Genomic DNA, 21,533 nt, shown 5'->3' with positions numbered 1-21,533 from the left:
AATCTGAAAGGTCAAAGACAAAAGGAAGCCTTTAACTGTGTCTTTCCACTGAGCTGTTAAAAAGTCTTGATAACGCAGCATCTATCTCTTTGCTCTTGTGCCAGCAATCATTTGCTCAATGTGTGGGATGCTGGCATGTAGAGGGCTGCATTCAAACTTTCAGACAGTTTAAATCTGTCTTTCTTTCCTCTTTTCTAGCAAAGTTCATCTAATGCACGTAGCATAGCTTGATTCTAAGTAGTGCATTCACTTCAACAACATATGAACATAAATGCCTGTAATTTCGTCAGCAAGGTAGTTTTTTTTTATCATTAATGTGACTACTGTGAACATGATCTAATCATTTGATCTAACCTAAACTTTCATTTGCTGGACATTTAACTATCCTATGTGTTTCAAAACTATGCATGACAGAACACTGACATCATGCAAAGCTGATAAGGAGTGGGTAGTCAGGGTCATTGTTACTAAATGGTACATATGTTATTTTTTCTTATTTATTCAGATTGTGCAGACCAAAGTCAAGGGAAAAAATGGACTAGTATAAAACCTGACATTTACCATGTTCCAGGAACAGTGCCCAAAAAGCTACCATGTAAAATAATTGAAATGCCAAACCATATCCCATTCATATTCCTTCACGTTTTACCAGCCACTCTAGTTTTATTTAAATTCATGAAAGCCCAGTCTGCAAACAAATTCCTTTTTTCCACTAAGCAAAGAGGAAGAAAAGTCACCCTCATACCTCCCAAATTGTGAAATGAAATAAATATACACAGACAGCTCAGAGAAGGGTTTACTGCTACACGTGGAAATGATTAGCAGACGTCTAAACCTTAAATGTATCAAGTGTAAGGTTTGGATGCAGTGAAGGGAGTGGACAGACTTGGGGGAGTCATATAGCAATAAAGTGACTGCATGTATACTGACTGCAGCTGATGGGACCTTGTGTGATAGTGGTGAGCCACGGTGCGTTTGGTCCTCAGGATCCCTCCAGAGAACTGCTAATTTTTGGAGCACCGTGACCCTTTAAAACTGTGATGTGAAGTCATTAATGTCCAACTCTTTCTTTGATGGCATACTGGATTAATAATGACACGGTCATGCTCTGGTGGATTTCCAGTGCATGATCTGTAACACCAGCAGGGACTTCAGTGCAGGTCTATGTTTAAGTGTTAATTATGCTCCAACCTCATCTTTTATTCATCATTTCTATCGAAAATGTCCTGTAGAAATTATTCGGTGGGATTATAGGTTATAGAGAAAGAAGAGTGTCTGTGTTCCTATATCGTATGTCTTCTCTGAAATATTGTGTTAAAATTTACCCTTTCATGTTTCTGTCCCAGAATTGATTGTGCAGGGATCCTGAAGCTGCGTAACTCAGACATTGAGCTTCGCAAAGGGGAAACAGACATCGGACGTAAAAACACACGCGTGAGGTTGGTTTTTCGAGTCCACATCAATCAACCCAACGGCAGGACAGTATCCCTTCAGGCTTCCTCCAATCCCATCGAATGTTGTAAGTCTCACACACACATAAATAAGCACACAGACTTGCATGCATTCTCTTGGCTTTCCACTTAGGCACAAGGTGGTATCTGTTGTTGTAATCCAGTACACTGAGCTAGTATTTTATTACCTGCTGGAGCAAATGCCTATGCAACCACTAAGCTTTATATGATCAAAGCAATTTGCCAAAGCAATAGATGCATTGTGCATGATGCCAGACACACGTGTTATCTATCTCAACTCGCATTTTATGAGTGAATGCACAAGTTATTGTGGTAAGACTACCCCATTAGTGCAGGTTCCACAAAGGTCATTTGCCAGCCCCAGTTTTGGCACAGTTGAATGCCTGCATTGAAAGAAACCTCTGTTACTTTGTCATTCATTTGTGTATATAGGTGTGATATTATTTGCACCCAAGGAAGCCAATTAAAGTTCGATGGTGAGACAGAGCTGGCACAACAGTTTATGGTCCAAACTGCATGTTAATCAGAGTTAGTTCATCATTAAAGAGCTCTATTCAGTGAGCTTCAGATTGTGTTCATTTTTGAGCTATTCAAAGATTGTTCAGTGGGATATTAGATGAAATGCTATGTGATAACAACCAAGTCTGGCTGCAAATCTCATCGCCAAATCCCAAAGGTCAAAGGTGACAAGCATTACACATTTATAGAAAGCAGAGACAGGTGGTTGGTTATAAACTACTTGATGAAAAATAATGACTCAGGATCTGATCATAAAAATATTGTTTTCTGCGTTTCCTTCTTTTTTTCTGTAATTTAAAGAGCGGCTGCTGGCTAAAAACCTCCTAGCTATGAAAGCATCATAATAAAGTTGATAAGTCTGTTTCCCTAACCGAGAGCTGCTGTTTTACTGGCTGTGTGCTGGGTTTGTGCTTCTTGGGGTGAATGGAGATCAGGCATCAAGTTTATGTGGGCTCACGCACTGTATTGAAATGTGTGCATGTGTGCGTTTTCCCTCAATAGCCCAGCGCTCAGCTCAGGAGCTTCCCTTGGTGGAGAAGCAGAGTGTGGACAGTTACCCTGCCAGTGGAGGCAAAATGATGCTCCTGAGCGGTCTCAACTTCCTCCCTGACTCTAAGGTGATGTTCGTGGAGAAGGCCCAGGGTAAGCTGCAGTCACCAGACCATGTTTACTGCCTCTCAATTTCCCCTCTTAATATCTCTTTCAAATGTCTCTCTCCCTCTCTCCCTGTACCACATTTCCTCAGTCTCTCCTCCCGTCAAAATAGAGCAGGCCTTGCCAGGGAGCCACATGTGGTGTGCATTAAGCCACTATATTTTTAACCAAAGCGTATTTACATTTGCTGAAGTTTCCATTGCCTGTTCACTGGTGCTCGCCACAACTTAAGGAATGAATCACAACCAGGGCATGTGCAACGTCTCTTTCTCTCACTTTCTCTCCCTCCCGTGCTGTCTCTCCTTCCCTGACTCCCTTTTCTTTTGACATTTAACCCTCTCGCTTACGTTCAATAGCTGCCTCTTCCACCCATTCAACCGGATACTCACCTTGACTGTCTGTCACTGACTCATGGTTTAGAGGCCATTCTTTTTTTTTTGTGTTGGTTTTGGCCAGATTTTTCTGCCATGCGTTTTCTCTTTGCGTGGGAGGGAGCAATGATAAAAACACAACTGATCAAGTTTGCAAGCAAGCAATCATTTCCTGGATTGCATCCACTAAATGGAAGAAAACACTGTGTTGAAATACAATGCTGCTTATAACATTATTGATGAACAACAATTACAAATATCTGATAACATCCAACAGTTGATTAATCATAGACTGGTCATGGTTTTGGTTAGAAATCCCCTGCAGTACACAGAAATACACACCACCCTCACACATTCTCTACACTTTCTCTCTCAGTATTCCAAGGTCACTAAGAGACTTTTAAGTGGAACTAAAAGACAAATAAAACATGCCCCCAATAATGATAATCTTCTTTGCATACATGAATATATAAATACATTACATTTTCATTATTCTACAAAAAAGTAAAAACAATAAAGAAAACCATGATGAAAACTTTTCACAGTTAGAGTGCCAGACCTTCTTTGTCTATCGCTGACAAATATGTTTACTGCATAATATTAAAGTAATATTTCACCTTAACGTCTTTCCGGGCTTTTGAGACAAAGTTAGCAGACTTAAACACATTAAAAAGAAATAACCATTCACATTTTTGACCACCAAAATATTTCAGGGTTGCATCGAGCCAATTTGTGGAAAGTTTATTTTTCTTTCTTAAATTTGGATGTAAAGTACAAAAGAATTCGAGTAGTTGTTTACTTGTCAGCTAGTTATGCTTGAATGCACCAGCAGTCGCCCGCGGGCCACCGAGTGATTCGGGTGAGCCTCGGATCAGGCAGTTTTTTCCCTCAGTGAGAACATTTAGAATGAAAATTACTGAGTTCATTGCCTGAATAAGTAAAAAATGCTTGAGCCCTTCCAAATCAATGCTTCAACAGAGCTCACTCAAAAGTTAAATATCAATATTGGGAAGGAAAAAGACACGCTTACATCATTGCTCAATCTTTCCTACATTTATAAAACTGTTCTTGAAAATCACTTCAATAAGACAAAACTTCTGTATTTCTCTACTCTTCCTACGCTAACTCTCCTCACCCTGTAACAGTACTCTGCAGCGCCTTAGGGGTTAAGGGTGCGGTAGAGTTGGGGTGAGAGGAGGTGGATGAACTTGATAATACGGGGGTCTCCTTCCTCCTGACTTTACTTAGTCATGGAGGGGGATCCCCCAGAGAGGAAAGCCCATACATACACAACAACACCCCCCCCATGCTATTTGAGACTCATGACCCCTTGTAGGTTGTATTTCCCTTCTTCCCCCCCTGTCTACCTTGGGTTCTGTGTTTCCTCTTATTCTCTTTTTTCACTCCCATCCGTCTGTTCCATCCTCATTTTCTTCTAACTTCTATCCTCAATACCCGTTAAAGACATTAGCTGGTGTGGAGCTCTGTGCTAGCGGGATCCCCACACCCGTGCCTGCCATCGACATTTCAGCGGTTTGTTTTCCGTCTCTGTGGTGTCCATAAGGATAGAGGGAGAGATCGAAAGAGAGGTTGTCTGTCTACTACTTAGTCTGCTTTTATGTAAACTTTAATGACCCTCCACTTCCAGGGTCTCCTAAGTCAAAAAGCCCATTACAGGCAGACCTACACACTAGTACACACACACACACACGCCCACACACACACACACACACACACACACACGCCCACACACACACACACACACACACGCCCACACACACACACACACACACACACACACACACACACACATACACACACACACACACACACACCACTCACTAATGGCAACTATCTATGAGCAAGTATAAGTGTGGAAAAGTACTTATGTTCCAAATATACTGCAAAATATTGTCTTTTGGCATTTTAATCAGAGAATCCTGCTGTTTCATGAAGGTTCTCAGACTTGAAATCTCTCTGATTGTTGATTTAGAAGGACCAAAGTGGGATAGGGAAAAAAATAAACCAATAAAATTATAATTATATTAGAGATTTATTCTATAACTTTGGTTTTATTTTCCTCTGGAAAAGTTCATGACTAAATGCACCCATGAAATACAGAGCATCGCGCCACAATAATTACTACTCGCAGACATGTGCTTACACACACATGCACATGTACAGCCGAACTCTTTGTACAGCACGACACCAATCACTGCTTTTGCCACAGTGGTGACAGCCATTACTGTTGCTGCCATCAAAGGTCAGGACGGCTGCTCACTTTCCAAAATTGACTCCAATAAACACCTTCCAGAAAATTCCACAAATCCTGAGGAGCAACAGACCGGTTTTAAGCGTCCCAATCCAACTTATGTGAATAATTATATACAGTCAAAATCATCCAAGTTGAGTCAGAGCAAGATCACACACAACACAAAAGCCTATTAGCACAAGTGAGGCAGTCGCAAATCACAAATACATGTATTTTATAACTGTTTCCATTTGCTTTCACTCCACTCATGGATGTGGCTGCTTTCAACACAAACATACCCATATGCCTGCTTTGAAATTTGTAAGAGCAGATATCGATTCATTACTGAACTTTTGAATAATAAATGACATTACCATTTTAGAAATTGTCCCATTATCACTTTCTGGTTAAGTGATGAGAACTGAAACACCAAAAACATCCACTAGTCCTCAGCGGATCAGACATCAATTCTTCATGTGTCCCTTTTATTTTACACTTGTTTGAGTGATAGCAGCCCATTGGCACGATCATAAAAGAAAGAAAAATATTGCTGCAGACATAAATGACAAGTAACCCCAATGGGAGATCAGTGAAAAAGCTATTGGTGATGAATGAGGAAATGCAGGTGATGACAGTTTTTTTTAAACAAAAATAATTAAGTATAAAAGGTTAAATAATAAACTTGGCTACATGTAAAAGTGATTACTTTGGCAAATGGTAAGTATTTCTATCATAAACACATGGTGTGTGTGTGTGTGTGTGTGTGTGTGTGTGTGTGTGTGTGTGTGTGTGTGTGTGTGTGTGTGTGTGTGTGTGTGTGTGTGTGTGTGTGTGTGTGTGTGTGTGTGTGTGTGTGTGTGTGTGTGCTTCAACAATAAGATGTAGCACTAGTGCAAATGCTTTAGGGAGGGCATATGATTTTTGTGAGATAAATGGATAAACTAGAAGGAAAAAACAACTTTTGTAATCTGTTGTAATATTTAATCATAGACTAACTCTGTTTGGCTGCCACTCAACGCTTCCAGTTCTACTGTCTGTTGTGTCTGTGTTGTTTTGATTGTCTGTCTGTCCCCTCCTGGGATGTCTCCAGTATCAAATGAGCAGAGCTCATAGCTGTTGCCACTGCGGGAGACCTTAATGTGCCTTGAAAAATAATTACTTCTTCTTTTCAAATGCCATGTCCATCCCCACTGCTCCACTTTGTCACCCACAGGATAACTGATGCAAACTCATGTGCATGTGCATGTGTGTTTGTTGTTGTGTACGTGTGTGCCCACTATAGCTGTCGCCTGCGGGCCTGTTTGCGTTTTTCAGTAGGAAGTGTTTGTAGTGAGTCATCTGCGAGGGATTCCCTGTAGAGGAGTGAAACGGAAAAGACAAGAGGCTTGATAGAGAGGAGGGGAAAAGGGGAGGAAGAGGAGAGGCAGAAAAAGACAAGGCTTCTTACAAAACCCTGCTTGTGACCTCATGTACTGAGACATGAGAGCAAAGATATGAGCATATCCTGCCCTGATGTTGACTCTTGTTTAGTGAGTGAATGAATGAAGTGTAGTGTTAATTTCTGCCAGTCTCGTTGAAAGGTTTAATGTATTCATGTGACTTTTACAGATAAATGTTATTTAATGCTTCAGTGGACTGATCAGTGTGATGGCTTTTCCTCCTCTCTGAGCTCATCACAGACCACACATAGCAGGGAGAGCGAGTTAATCAGACTGTAGCCAGATAATGATAGACTCAAGAACCTCAAGTCCACATTTTTGTTTCTGCTGCTATGTAAACATTATTTCTAACAGTAATCATTGGTGACATGTATTTTTAACAGGCCTTATCTTTTTTTCTGCTGTGGAGAGCTGTGCCCTTTGCATAACCGCAGTGTGGGCATTTCTGAAACTTTCCATCTTCTTCTGCATTGTTGTCCTTGGTTCAATTTTTATTATATATGTGTGTGTGCGTGTGTGTGTTTCAGTTTGCCCAAACCATCCTTTTGGCACAGTAGGAAGACATACCTGGCGCACCTATTGAAGTGTGTGTTCTGGCTTGCCCCGCTTTCCATGGATGGAATGAAGGCTAGAGGCAGGGAAAATAGAGAGACAAGACAGACAGACAGACAAACACAGAGAGAAAGAGAGAGAGAGAGAGAGAGAGCTGGGGAAAGCCTACACTCTGACTCAGAGGGGGGAGGTAAGGGAATTCCCTGGTGAGCTGGATAGTTTTTACATCTGGTCGGGTTGGAGCGTTGCCTGGAGTTCGGCAGCACCACACAGCCCAGGCTGCAAAAGGGAGAAGTCTGGTCTTCTCCACCTCTGCTTCAGGCTGGTCTAGCTCACAGCCAAGACTAAGAGAAGTCTGAGCTACAGTATAATCACTAACAATAGGACAACATTGTCCACAACAATACCCTCAGGATATTACTCTTGTCATGTAGAAATTCCACAGAAACAGGCTGAAGTACCTGGAATCTTACAATTTAATAATTTGAGTTACCGAGTCCTTACAGACTGTGATCTGCACTATTTGACTTCATTCAAAATCTATTTATACTTCACTGAACGCGTCTACCGTGGGCAAGTCTAAACATCAGAAAAATTGGTCGATGTATTGTACTTCTAGCGGAATGTCTAGACTGCCCTTTGGCTTTAGGCAAGGATAACCTGAATAATTTTGGCTCATAGTTTGGCACTAGGGCGGCACCACTCAGCCACCACTCCAGGTTTAGATTGAGATTAAGATTAAGATTATGAGTTTAAGTATCCAGTCTAACTAGTGTGGTATAGTTGATGCATCTATAGACAATCATGGAAAAGTGAAAAAATAACATTTACAGTAGTATTTAATGGTAATTTTTTGGATGACTGAATCTGTTTTATGCAAATATCCATTTAGAGCACAGCAACAAGCCTAGGTGCATGTCTGTGCGTTGGGCTTGTCTACAAAGTAATTAGTTGAATCATAACAGTATCATAAGAGAAAGATGTCTAGATTGTCCTGTGGCCTCCACCCTTTCTTCAGTCTTGTCTTAACACGTGAAAGCCAGATAAGTTATTCACCTAATACAAAAACAATGTTCCTTTCTGTGATATTTTTTAAGAAATGTCCCCTCTGTTTGATGAAAATAGTGATATATCTTGACACATCTTTGTCCAGTGTATGGGACTTGCTTAATTTGGCTGAAATCACTTAACAACAGACCCTGCACAAATACTAAATGATTTGCCCACACTGCTTTACAGCAGGTTTAGGGTCAGAATATAAGGGTCTTGCTGTGACCCAACACAGGTTGTGATATATAGTGTGCAACACACTGTGAAGAGCAACCAGCCTTGATCTCTTCCTTGTGAACTTATTGCATACCACAAATGTCATACAAATGTAAAAGTCTGGATGATGCTCCAGCCGTCACTGTCAGACTTTAGATCATTTTCATACCCAATACCACACAGCTGGAGTCTTGATAAAAGGATATACTCTGACACCAGCCTCCTCAACCTGCACCCAGGGGTCAAGTCAACTCACGCTTTCCCTGTTATACACCAAGAATAACTCCCTTCCTGACTATAAACCCATCACAAATCTACTATCAGGTCGTAATTTACACCGAAGCCTCTCGATCCGACGCAGACCCACATTTCTCCAATTTCACCAGTCCTCAGATTGGCAGAGGCCAGGTGTTTCAGAGAGGAAAGCAGCTGTACCTCTCAGGTCAGTCATGGGGGAACCCCTTTGGTCTTTTTGACTTTGCCCTTCATTGGACAACAAAGTAATTGCCTTGAAAATATGTGTAAAATTTGTGTAGCAGCAGAGCCAGTACTGAAACGGAAAGAAAAGAGAGAAGAATGCTCCTAAAAAATCAACTCTGGAAAGGAGACAAATCTGCAAAACACGACTGGATTGTTTCACAAGACAACCTCCACAATTAAGAATGTGAATCATATTTTCCATTCACAATATCACTAAGGTGAAGTCTCTTTGGACAGTGAAAGCTGTGCTTGGAATGAAAAATCATCTCTGGTTTTTGGTAGAAAAGAAAAGTTTAAAAAACAAAATGTGTAATTGTGAAGACTAGGATGACACTACTCAGCCTTTCGATGATCACAGACTAGAGGTCATATTTTATATCAATAAGTAAAGAACATAGTCTCTGTTTCTCTGGCTGTCAGGTTTTATGTTTCACCATTGACCAACCCTCCATCTTTCAATGAAAAAATATGACTAATGATAATGATAATATTGTCTGTGTGATCTTTACTACAACAGCAACACAGTTACCATGTTGTCTTGCATGTTGTAAAGAATTGAAGGTGAGATGAAACCAAGAAGCCTCTCCCTACATGTGGCATAATTGCCCGTTGGATGAATGTGTTGTCTTGGTTGTCTGTGTCGGTGTTGGTTTTGTGGATCAAATACACAACTGAGTCATCTAGGGCTATGCACCAGAGAGCACATAGCCTAAGAATAAGTTTGTGTTTCTATTTGTCTGTGTGCTTGCATTTGTTCGTCAGTTGTTGTTTTGTTTATTTGGTGTATAACCAATACTTTTCTTGACACTTCACCGCCTCCACCTATATTGTTGTGTTCTCACCTCCTACCATTCAAGTTAAAGGCCAGCACAAAGGTAGAGGATACTGTGGCTGCAGAAGTGCATGTGGCTGCATCTCGGTGTGTGTTTGTGTGTGTGTGTGTGTGTGTGTGTGTGTGTGTGTGTGTGTGTGTGTGTGTGTGTGTGTGTGTGTGTGTGTGTGTGTGTGTGCATTACGCGTGGGTGGAGGCTGCGCGAAGGAGGAGGAGGTGTTGTCGGGAACAGAAGCATTTTGCAGATGTTGCAGGGAAGAAGGAGTGAATGGAAAGTTCTGTGGTTATCAGTCGTACAGCAGTCTCTGACTCGCAAAGGTATGCCACATGTGGCCCTATCCCAATTCAGTCTCAGTTTTCGATTTGCTCATGAAGTCAATATTGAATCTGGGGGAACAAAGTGTGAGGTATTACAAGGTGAGAGGAAAGATCGAGAGGCAGGTAGAGAGAAAGGAAAAGAGCAAGAAAAGTTTGAAAAACATGTTTACTAGTAGAGGTTGGGGTTGACGTCGTAGTCTAAGGTTTCCCTCTTGGAGTGTCTCCCAGAGCAGAGGCGTGTGCGATTCCCTCTTGGTTCCCCTAGACGTAACATGAGGAACGCTCATCTCTGTCTGCCTCCTGTCTCTCTCCCTTTCTCTGACCTTCTCTCCGTCTGTGCTCACTCTAATTGCCCTTCCATACTCTCCACCACTTCACAGCAATATGTAGGCATCTCTCTCACCTGTCACATGCACCGTATCACTGCTGTGCCCCATGGCAGTCCTGTAGGCCTATCGCCCTGCTTCTATTTCCCAGTCATCCACATCACCTCCATCAGCGCAGTGCACATTTCTCCATATGCAACTCTTATATCCCCCAGTTCAAATAGAAAACTCTTATCTGATCTGTTCACCGTCTGTTTTTCTCTTTCCTCGAGTTTTAATATGGCCATTTTGGAAAGAGATATCTAGCGATGTTCATTCTTCTGAATAATAAAGCTGACCACCCGCCCCCACTTCCACAGCTCACCAATAATAAGCCAACTGTGACTGAGATCCTTTATTCTTTCACTTGCCGCATGATGTGAAAAACATAATACTTTTGGAAAGAAAAAAAACGAGGGTTTTACATCTCCCAGAGAGCCACTGGACTTCTGCTATCAGTTATTTGGAAACTGACTCTGATTATCTTATCTGATGGTTTCCTGTCCCAGAAGCAAAGTGCAGCATTGCAGCAGCAACTGTATTATTGTATCCATAAAGGCACAGCTGCTGCATCGCCTGCTAGCATACAGTAGCAGTGCCACAGTGTCCATGCTATTGTCTCACATGGTGTGCCAATGACACAAAGGCTGTTCTGTGTCACTTCTATTTTTGACTTTCCTGATGACTTATTGGTTCTGAAAAAAAAGAGGAAAAAGTGGCACTGTGGTCGGTGCTGATTGCCCTAGCAGAGTCCAGAGCGTCTGTTCGCTAAGGTGTGGCATAAAATCACAGAGAAAACCCAAAGAATGTGAACTGAGCTTCTGCAGGCTCTCAACAGCTGCAGTAGCTCACAGGCCTTTTATTGCATGGCAGCAAGGAAAACGTCCTCACCACAACAAGCTCTAGACGAGAAGAAAGAGAACAAATGAAAGCTGCTGCTTTTTTTTAAACTTCATAGGACAGAGTTAAGAATAGAAATAGGGGAGAAAAATAAGTAAGATGTCATCAGGGATGTAATGAAGAGACAGAAATAGTGCTGGATGTAATGGAGATAGACACTGCCATAAAGTGGGCAGTCCCAGGTGAAGAGTGGAGTTTGAATGGTTGCTGAAAAATGGTTAGTGTCACTGAACAGAAAGAGTACTCATCGCTATTTAACAGAGCCTAAAATAACATTGCGTTGTTTATTTTCTCCAGCCTACAGTCCAAAACCCAAGTCTGTTCACTTTTCAGAGAGTTCGAGGAGCAGCAAATCCTCACATCTGAGAATGAGCACATGCTTGTAATTTTTCCATTATAAATGACCGTTAAATCGAATAATTCTTTTTGCACTACACTAAACTAAACAGTAAAACCCATCATCAATCATACTCACATCTTACAAAAAAAACACCCATCTCTACGAGTCTAATGAGAATCATCTGCGGATTGTTTCCTTGCTCCATCTAATGTTTGCATTGTTTGTATACTCACGATGTTGATATGGAGGCATAATGAACATTGTGTTTTATCTTTTTTGTCAATATAGACGGTCATCATCTGTGGGAGACAGAAGCTAAAGTTGACAAGGACTCTGTCAAATCTGTAAGTACACTTCACTGACGTGACTCATTGGAAATGCTCCTGCTGTCTTCAGTCCCACCCTCCCTTGACACTTTCCCCTTTCCTCTCTGTCTCCTCCTCATCTGTCCCCTGTAATGATGTAACCTTTGCTAAGGCATTACAAGCTGCAACATAGACAATGATGATTAGCCCATGCAATACTGAATGGAATTTTCACAAAATCTCTGTACCCTTACGGAGTAAACACAAGCTGTCATATTGTTTTTGCATCTAACGCGCCTTACTAAAAGAAGTAAATGTGTGTGCGTTGGAAGCACCAACGCACACACATTTACACCCACACACACACACACACATACACTCACGCCACAGCCCTCCCAGCATAGCCAGACATTTAGTTCACAGCAAAGTGTTGTGGTAAATTGGACTTAAACACTTCATCTGTGCCGGGATCATGCAGCCAAGAGTGGATTACGCCCCTGCTTTTACCTGCTGGTTTTCATGAGAGCCATAATGAGAAAATAAACCAGCACACTCGTTTCACCGACGCTCAGTCGCACATTCGGATTGTGTTAATATAAAATGGAGCAAAAGGGAATTATCAAGAGAAGGAAAAGGCGTTGTTCTATGTGTCACAGAGAGCTGCCTGAGCTCTGGAGTTAATTAAGATTTCATTAAGGCTCATTAAGTCTTCTCTCAGTGTAGAGAGTCAAGTTCAGGATCTGCTAAAACCTGTTTGCTTGTGTGTGATGACAGTATGTTTAGAATTGCTGATGCCTTTCATCAGCGGCGTCTCATCCTCCCTCACCCCCCCACCCCCACCCCCCCACCACACTCCCTTATTGTGTCAACTAACCAGGGCAATTTACACTTACACAGGGTCTAAAATAAACCATGCGCATCTAAATGCTGCATCTTGAGGGTGTTTTTCTCCTTGCCGTCGCTGTTATTTTACTCAGGTAAATGACTTGGTTGCATCAGGAAGGTAAATATGGACTCTGATATCTAATTGGCCTGTTGGGCTGGCTGATGTGCTGTGGCTGGAGTCCCAGATGCTGGAAAATTAGCGGGCGTGCAGGGCTCGGCCGGGGGCGACGGTGCAGGGAGGCAAGGTCGATGAAAGACAAATAATACAGGGTGTTTATTTGTAGGTCTAACAAACAAGTAGAGACAGCAAGAAAGCACATGCATTATGTCTGTTGCCACCAGACTGTCCTAAAGTGCTCCAGACTGCCTGCCTGCCTGCCTCTTTTTTTATTGCTGCTCAGAGTGTGCTAACTTTCACTGGGACGGAATGGAGAGCCATGTGCACGTACACACTTAACACACTCAATCAGCCACCTGCATATTTTTCTTTGCCGTCATCTGGACGGCAGACCAGTTCTGAGGACGCAGACCCCTCACCTCCGACCCCCCACTCTGTCCCACCCACCACCCTCCATCCACAGCAGTGACTGCTGCTTCCTGTCAGTGCTCCACTCTGGACTGTTTAGATCCTCACCAGAGTGACAGCCGGCCCAGGAATTAGACAGAAACCCTCAGACAAATTCTCTCTGTGTTCCCGTGTCAGAAAGAAAGCAGTCGAAAGTTCACATCCGTCCAGACTTGCCGAGGTCTGGCCTAGGGGTGGAGAGGAGGGGGTGGGGGAAGGGGAAAGGGTGGACATGCAAGCCTCTCCACAGGGAGCAGTGGCTGTGCAAACAAATAAGCCTAGCTACCTCTCTCATCTCGTGCAGTACGGGGACAAAGCTAAAGCCCTGAGGTTTTCCTCAGACACAAACACGGGCACTGGACCAACCTCATGGGCTCTACTGCTGTGTCTACACAGTCCAGACGAGCTCATTTAGACCAGTTCCCAGTCCAGCCTCTTGGAAACCTAAATGCAGGCCAGCTGCAATATAAACATAGTTGTAGATTAATAAGATGCAGGAAGTCCTGCTACAAATTCTTTAATTTAACTTTGGGCGAGTGACACAAAATCAGATAAGTAAATACAACTGAAGGTTTCTGATGTCATTTTATCAAAGATTCACCAACTGTCTTATCGCATAGAGGTAAAATGTTGTGGGTTGTATTTCAGAATTCACTTGTTGTGGAGATCCCACGGTACCGGAACCAGAGAATATCCAGCCCGGTGCAAGTAAACTTCTACGTCTGCAATGGCAAAAGGAAGAGGAGCCAATATCAGCGCTTCAACTACTTGCCTCCCAATGGTAATCATCATTAATATCTCTCTCATTTTTATGACCTGTGACATGCATGGTTTTCACACACTCTCTCTCTATCTCTCTCTCTCTCTCTCTCTCTCTCTCTTTCTCTCTCTCTCTCTCTCTCTCTCTCTCTCTCTCTCTCTCTCTCTCTCTCTCTCTCTCTCTCTCTCTCTCTCTCTCTCTCTCTCTCTCTCTCTCTCTCTTTCTGCATCCATCATTTAGAATATTTTCTCCAGGTCTTGACATCCATCCACTATACTTTACAACATCTGTCAACATGCCATGTGAAATTTGTGGTCATTTTTGGTGTGTGTTTTTGACGTTATGCCTGGCACCACTTGGCTGCAGCCTGTGACTGAGAGCAGAATATGTGAGGTGTGTTTATTCTGTAGTGAGACTGCGTTCCCCAGCGATGAGGTGTACCTGCTGAGTGACAGAGCCTCGGAGCAGTGTTGATGTAGAGAAGTCAATCCCCTGGCGACCTGGCTTTCACACCCCACATCACACAATGCCCCCCTGGATCACCAACACAACTACAAATAGACACATGCACGTTTGCACCCACACACACACACACACACACACACACACACACATCTGCCAGGCATTGCTTAGCTCTGTCATTCGTGTAGCAACCTGAAAACCCAGGAATACCTCTCTGTGTTTATCATGTGTCCCTGGCCTCAGTGTTTATAGATGGCTTTCACATTGGAATTTGAAGAATGTATCAGTGAGAGTCTGGGGAGGTGATCAGCCTCAAAATTACATTGTGAGCTATTGACATTTCACAATAGGCACAGGTGAAATATCCACATTTGTATCAGTTTCAAGCATCCGTTATTTTTTTTATCTTTATGTGTCCAGTTGACTAAGCGTGTTTGCTCTTCTCTCGGGAAAACAATGTTTCTTATTTACACTTGAAGCCACAGTCCTCTCTGCTGTGGCTGTTACACTGAAGCATTCTGAGGTTCAACAACTTTTCTGGCATGTCAACAATAGTCACTGATGGATGGTTGAAGGATGCTCCGACTACCACAGACATCCCCACTCACAGCTTACCAGCTGGTTTAAGGATTCCAACCGACAACCTCCCATTTACAAGACCCCACCTCCCCTTCTTGATGACCAATGAAATCCATTAGATCAAAACAATAGTATCTTGTTTTCATTGATCAGTGTCTAATGGGTCTGATGCTGCTGGGATAGTATGTGCTGTGTTTTATGTTTATAACTGTTAATAAGATGTGACGTGTAGATTATCAGCAGATGTATTTACAGCCACAGGAGATAAGTGATTTGGATTTTGGACGAGGCTCTGAGAGAAAGTAGAACAGGGCCCTATTTGGTGATGCCTGATTGCTGTGATAAACGAGTGCATTGTGGGTAACTGGACCAGTGCAGGGCTAACTAACTGTGGCCATATATAGCATATCCACTTTATATATTGTACTACCACAGAGAAAGAGAGAGAGCGAGATAGAGAGGCTTATCAGCCTCCACTATGCATCTCTAAGTAATTTCCCTGAGCATAAACACAGCTCTAATTAAAAGATGACTTGTTGTGTTCTCTCTTTTGCTGCCAAGTAAACCACAAGTACAGTGTGGACCACACAAGCAGGGCCAATGTCTCCTCAAAGGAGCATAATTAACTCACTGGTATAACAGCCAAAGAAGCCATGAGTCCCAAGCGATTGAGTTCTATTTTAAGATTTACCACGCTTTAGAAAACATACATTAAAATTCACAACGTAGCATCTTTCTGACACAAATGTGCTGTTTTTATTGGCTAAAACGTATGTTTTATTGCAAGTTTTATTTTTTGTTCATGTTCATGTCCATACAACCTATGGTTGTGGCTGATACGTTTTTATTGACTTAAACTCATTCACAAAGAACACTGCATAAAGCTTGTAATCAGTGTAAACAGACCCTCAGTAGCGATGATTACTGTCATACAATCATGGTTTCAATACAGCAACAAAGAATGAGGAAATCCTTGTGAAGCTGTTTGCTTTTGAGGGTTTCAGTGTGTGTGTGTCAACACTGAGAGAAACAACTAACACTGTGGCTAGATACTCGGGGTGGGCTGAGGAGGAAGACACCCACACACACACATTCATACACACACAACGCTGTCAACACTTTCTTGCTTGCCTGTATGAAAAGGACTCTTCCGGCCTGCTGTCCCACTTCAAGCACAGTTGTGGTCACTGACGTTGTTTAGAGAGAACATTTCTTTCACACTTTGGTGTGTGCTCATCTATAAAAAGGCAAACCCAAACCTTAAAATAGCTTGACTTGTTTGAAACAGCGGAAGGATGAAACAAACACTCTCTGGGACACAGATGCTAGTGAAAACCACCTTTATTTTCCATTCAGGTCATGTGACCACCTTGTTATTCATAAACTCTAATGCAAATGTGGTTAGCACCTACTGTGGCTGAACACACATTTCAAAAACTAAACACATTAAAAGAGAAGTTTCACTGTATTTTCTCCTCAGCTGAAATCAGACGTATTATTGGAAAGACTTTATTGTTTCAGACATGCAAGCAGATTTTTATCTTATTTCAGCCTCACCCTGCCTCCAACTTGAATTATAACATATTATTATCAGATGCAGGCTGTAGTGGAAGCATAACTGCTCACACTCTAACTAGCTGGCATACAAAGTTTCAGTGATAGGAGCAGTGGGGGGCTGTAGCCTTGTTGAAACACTGCCATAATAATGCACTGTGAAGTTAAAACAGGATTTGAGTCATTCAGAAACTTCCTCTTAAAAATGTGTCAGCATTGCACACTACGTCATTGAGTGCACAGGCCAGGTGTCTTTATGAACTGAAGCTTTCCAGAAACATCATATCTCAAGATTACTGGAATACTTGAAGATAAAAATACACAACACAACACGTAGCAACATCAAATTTTTGTAATAGTCATTGAACTTGAAGTGAAGCTGCCTTCAGTCAATGGATATTGAAGATCTTGTTGTTGAGATGTACCATCAGCAGCATTTGTGGTCTGCTTGTCAAGCCTAAGTGCTTGTCTGTGATGTTGAGATGTACATACAGTACAAGTGTCCTTGTCTGGCTCATGGAATGAGGCTCGCTTTTCCAAACTCCCTTCCAATCATTCTTGCGTAAGTAGAGACGTGACGTGTTGCTATTCAAATAAAAAACTGTTTTCACCAACCACATTAAACAACAAACGCCAAAAAAGTGCTGGCAATGACCAAAGCCTGAGCAAAGAACTTCTCGGAACCCCTTTATTTTAACAGGCCGTTTGGAGATTCCTCAGTAATATCAAGTTCTATTCTTAACGTAAACGGGTGCCGACTCCCCCCACCGCATTGGTTTGCGGTTGGATCTGGAGAGAAGAGAGTCAGAAACATGTTCTGTGACACACACAGGAAAAGTTAATGAACCACACATTGTTCTTTTTTTTTCATAAATATTTGCACCGTCATGTTTTTCCCCGAAAATTGGACAAAGACTGAACTGTTTCTGTCATGTCTACAGATTTGGCATTGTCAGACTCACCTACAGTACACTAAAGCCCACAGTTCACTGGGTGACCAGATTGTCTTCACAGTTGGACATGGTGCACCAGGTACCTGTGAGTTAATGAACTACCACCTGCTCCATATTAAATGTCACGGCAGAATTCATGCTATTGGAACAAGATGATTTCAGCATTTTTGCAACAAGGCGATTCCTGAATTTTCTCCTATGGTATGACAATGTCATATCCCTGCCAACAAGCATCGGAAATTGGAATCAGAACTTTTTGGACCCTAAAATTCCTCTTGCCTATGGCTACAAGAAAAGACAGTCTTCTTTAGAAGATAATTTACAAATCTACATAAGCCCTGTTTGCTTGCTCTTCCTAATCAAATACACTGATACAGACACAGACATACATCTACTATGTCCTGATTTCCATTCTCTTTAGAGGAAACGAGAGCTCAATAAAATACCCAGATCAGGCCTGATCAGTTTAATACGAGCAGACAGAGGGAAACTGCCAGAGATGGAGAGAAAACCATGTGCAGAGCATCAACTGTCTGTGGGCCATAACCCACAGGTTGGGAGGAAATAGAAGCCAGCTGAAGTTGGGACTCGCCTGGCGAATCTGTTTTCTCAGCTCACACACAAAGTGGAAAGGAGACACACAGATGGATCAAGCTGGAGGGAGATCTCTGTTTATATCTGTAGCAGAGGAGGGAGAATCTCGGAAAATATGTTTGAAACTTTGAAGAAAGGCCTTTAGTCCAACGTGACTTGATTTCCTATTTCACCAGTCTTGCTCACAGTCAGAAGTGAGAGAAATACTGTTGACATTTTATTTTGCTGTAACTGAATACTCTTGGCTGCAGTAAACTGAACACGCTTAAAAGAAATACACCTGCCTTCTCAGACTGGAATGCAAAGTGGGACTGGATTGCAAAGTGGGACATCCCATCCCTCCTGCTGAGTCACTCCATCCCCCCATATTAATGTTGGCTGTGGTCACAGAAAATCTTATGACTTGTTACATCAGATGTGTCTACCCTTTATAAGGACATCTAGAAAAGCTACAGTGTCCAACATGAGGCAGTTTGCACTTTGGTTATCTTTGGTATAAATCGTCAGAGAGTGATAACTATTAGTGTGAAATGTTATTATTGTACAATACAAAGTTGTACAGTAGTCCATTTAGAACTTCAAAATATATGCTCTTCTTAATATACACTACTGCTACTTTTTAAGTTGTGTTTTCACTAAGAGAGCTGATGTAAGACAGTCTGACACTTGCAGTATGGAAGTTGTCAGTGTTTATTTTTATTTTATTTAACCTAACCTGGAAAAAGTTTTCATAAGGAAAAAGGTCACACATTTGTTTCAATCCATATATGACAATGCACTCCTTGAATTGAAGCTAACATGTGAACATGATCAAATTTGATTATGACATTTCCACATGACAACTCTGTTGGCTCCAGCCTCCAGTCATACCAAATAGAAGGGAGGGAAGAGAAAGACAATCGCTGAGGGAAGTGAGGGAAGTGTGGATGTATTGTGCACCATGTGACCTGCTTGTTATTCCCCAGGCTGTGGAGAGGAGGCCCATGCATCATGGGACTCGCCTTACGATGCTCCCCCAGACACTGGGCCTGGTCCCTGGGCTCTGAAGGCAGACAGGGCTGACGTAAATGGGCTCCCTGCTGCGTTATCACAGCACTGCAAGCTCAGAACCCCAGAGGCTACAGGCGTGATTAATGTCTTTCAAATCCAACTCCAACAAAAATAATAACACATTGAAAAACAGCCTGTTTTTCAAATGACAAACTAGCGCTTCATACATTTCATTTGCTTTTACTATCGCTCAATGGTTCTATTGTGTACAAATGCAAACACACAGTTTAGACAGACATCTTATTCATATTGACATCTGTAGGCCTTTGAGTAAATGTCACTCTGAGCAAGTTTAGCCAAAAACTCTTTATGGTTGGCATCAAATGCTCACCACACCCATTAACACATTTTAACAATGTGTAGAAATTGAAACAGTGTGTCCATTGTGACTCAGAAGCCTTTGCTATGCATCTGGGTGTCTTAATACTACCCTATTATTTTTGTGCTGGCACAGCCTGTGCATATGTACTTCTATAACAACTCACCAGTGAGCTTTTTAATGTGGATCCCTCTCCGTCTCTCAACCCAGGCCCTATACCTCTGTTTGTGAGATTGAGATTGAGAATTTTAGTTCACAGACAACCCTTCTTGTTTTCAATAGTGACTCTTGACAGTGAACAGGAAACAGGAGATACCTGTCAGTCAGAATCAATCAAGAAGAGACAAGGCTGGATGATCAAGAGGGGTCACTGCACTCTCCTGCATTAGCTAAAGCCTGAAGCTCCTGAAACCACAGGCACCGCTCTATAGCCTCTTAATACAAGAATTGCTGAAGGGTAATTTTTACCCCCCTGATGTTTTCAAATGCATGTAACTCTGTTAAAATAAAAAGCCCACCTCTTAGTTCTTGGCTTTCCTACGTAAAATAGGTTTATTAATGGTCTAGTGAATTATAGGAAGTGTGGGATAAAAACTGCCCAGTTTGGGTAATTTTTACCTTTCATAGAAACCATTGTATAATGCTGTGCTCAACATTAGAGCCACATCCGGTTGCTTAGCAACTCCCATTGTTTAGACATCTTTTGATAAGCAGGCTTGGGTATCACAAGCTAGAGCGATGGATGGATGGATGGATGGATGGATGGATGGATGGATGGATGGATGGATGGATGGATGGATGGATGGATGGATGGATGGATGGATGGATGGATAGATAGATAGATAGATAGATAGATAGATAGATAGATAGATAGATAGATAGATAGATAGATAGATAGATAGATAGATAGATAGATAGATAGATAGATAGATAGATAGATAGATATGGACTTGGAAACATGAATGAATAAAATGTATTTGGGCTTTTCTATCTAGCCTAAAGCTATTGTAACCCCCCCTTCACGGGTCTATGGGGTGTTGGAATGTTGGCAGTTGTAGTGTAAGGGGCGTAATCATCTCATTTTTTCACTCTCTCCATCTATCTTTTGGTCGTGAGAGAAACTATTAATTCTAAAGCAGTGGTTCTCAAACTTTTTCACATCAAGTAGCACTAAACTGACACAAATTAGACTACGGACCCCTATTTGAAAGAAGAGTATATGTAACCCATGACCAAAATAGTCATACATTCTATGTACACAAAAGTGTTAGGGATGGATCTTAGGGATGGAAATATAGTGAAATATAGTGAAATATAGTGAAAATAAATGATTCCCTTTTTTGCTGGGGACCCCCTGGTAACCCCTCAAAGACCCCTGGAGGTCCCAGGACCCCACTTTGAGAACCACTTTTCTAGAGTGTGGAGGAAACCTAGGGGTCCAGTGCTCCTCAAGCAGCAGAAGCAGCAACAGCAGCAGCAGCCCACTGCTTTAAAGTAGTGTTTTATTGGATATCAGAGCTGGAGGAGAGTCCAAAGAAAATAGGTCTTATTCATTATTAGAGCCAGCTGTGGCTTTCCACTCTGATGACTCATCCATTTTTCTTTCCCCCCCTATTCTTTTTCTTTTTTTCCCCCTGGTGTGGTAAAGAGGGGTTGCGGGTGGGAGGCGTGAGGGTTTTTCTGTTGGAAGGCTCAGCCAAGTTGACACCAAGCCCATATCCACTGGTGGTTGTTTGTTTGGATTATGG

The 21,533-nt window shown here is 42.1% G+C and overlaps 1 protein-coding gene across 1 annotated transcript in view; it reads left to right on the top strand.

Moving 5' to 3' along the window:
• LOC133983577 (nuclear factor of activated T-cells, cytoplasmic 1-like) overlaps positions 1 to 21,533 on the top strand; it is a 56,943-nt gene that overhangs the window by 17,612 nt on the left and 17,798 nt on the right. Inside the window, exons 5-8 of the mRNA XM_062422707.1 lie at positions 1,347 to 1,519; positions 2,493 to 2,633; positions 12,048 to 12,103; positions 14,163 to 14,295. Coding sequence (XP_062278691.1) covers positions 1,347 to 1,519; positions 2,493 to 2,633; positions 12,048 to 12,103; positions 14,163 to 14,295 — 503 coding nt within the window. The remainder of the gene's footprint in view (positions 1 to 1,346; positions 1,520 to 2,492; positions 2,634 to 12,047; positions 12,104 to 14,162; positions 14,296 to 21,533) is intronic.

The sequence above is a fragment of the Scomber scombrus genome, chromosome 7 (assembly GCF_963691925.1).
Source record: "Scomber scombrus chromosome 7, fScoSco1.1, whole genome shotgun sequence".
Taxonomy (NCBI): Eukaryota; Metazoa; Chordata; class Actinopteri; order Scombriformes; family Scombridae; genus Scomber; species Scomber scombrus.
The sequence above is the reverse complement of the archived record's forward strand: the minus strand, read 5'-3'. Positions and strand labels throughout refer to the sequence as shown.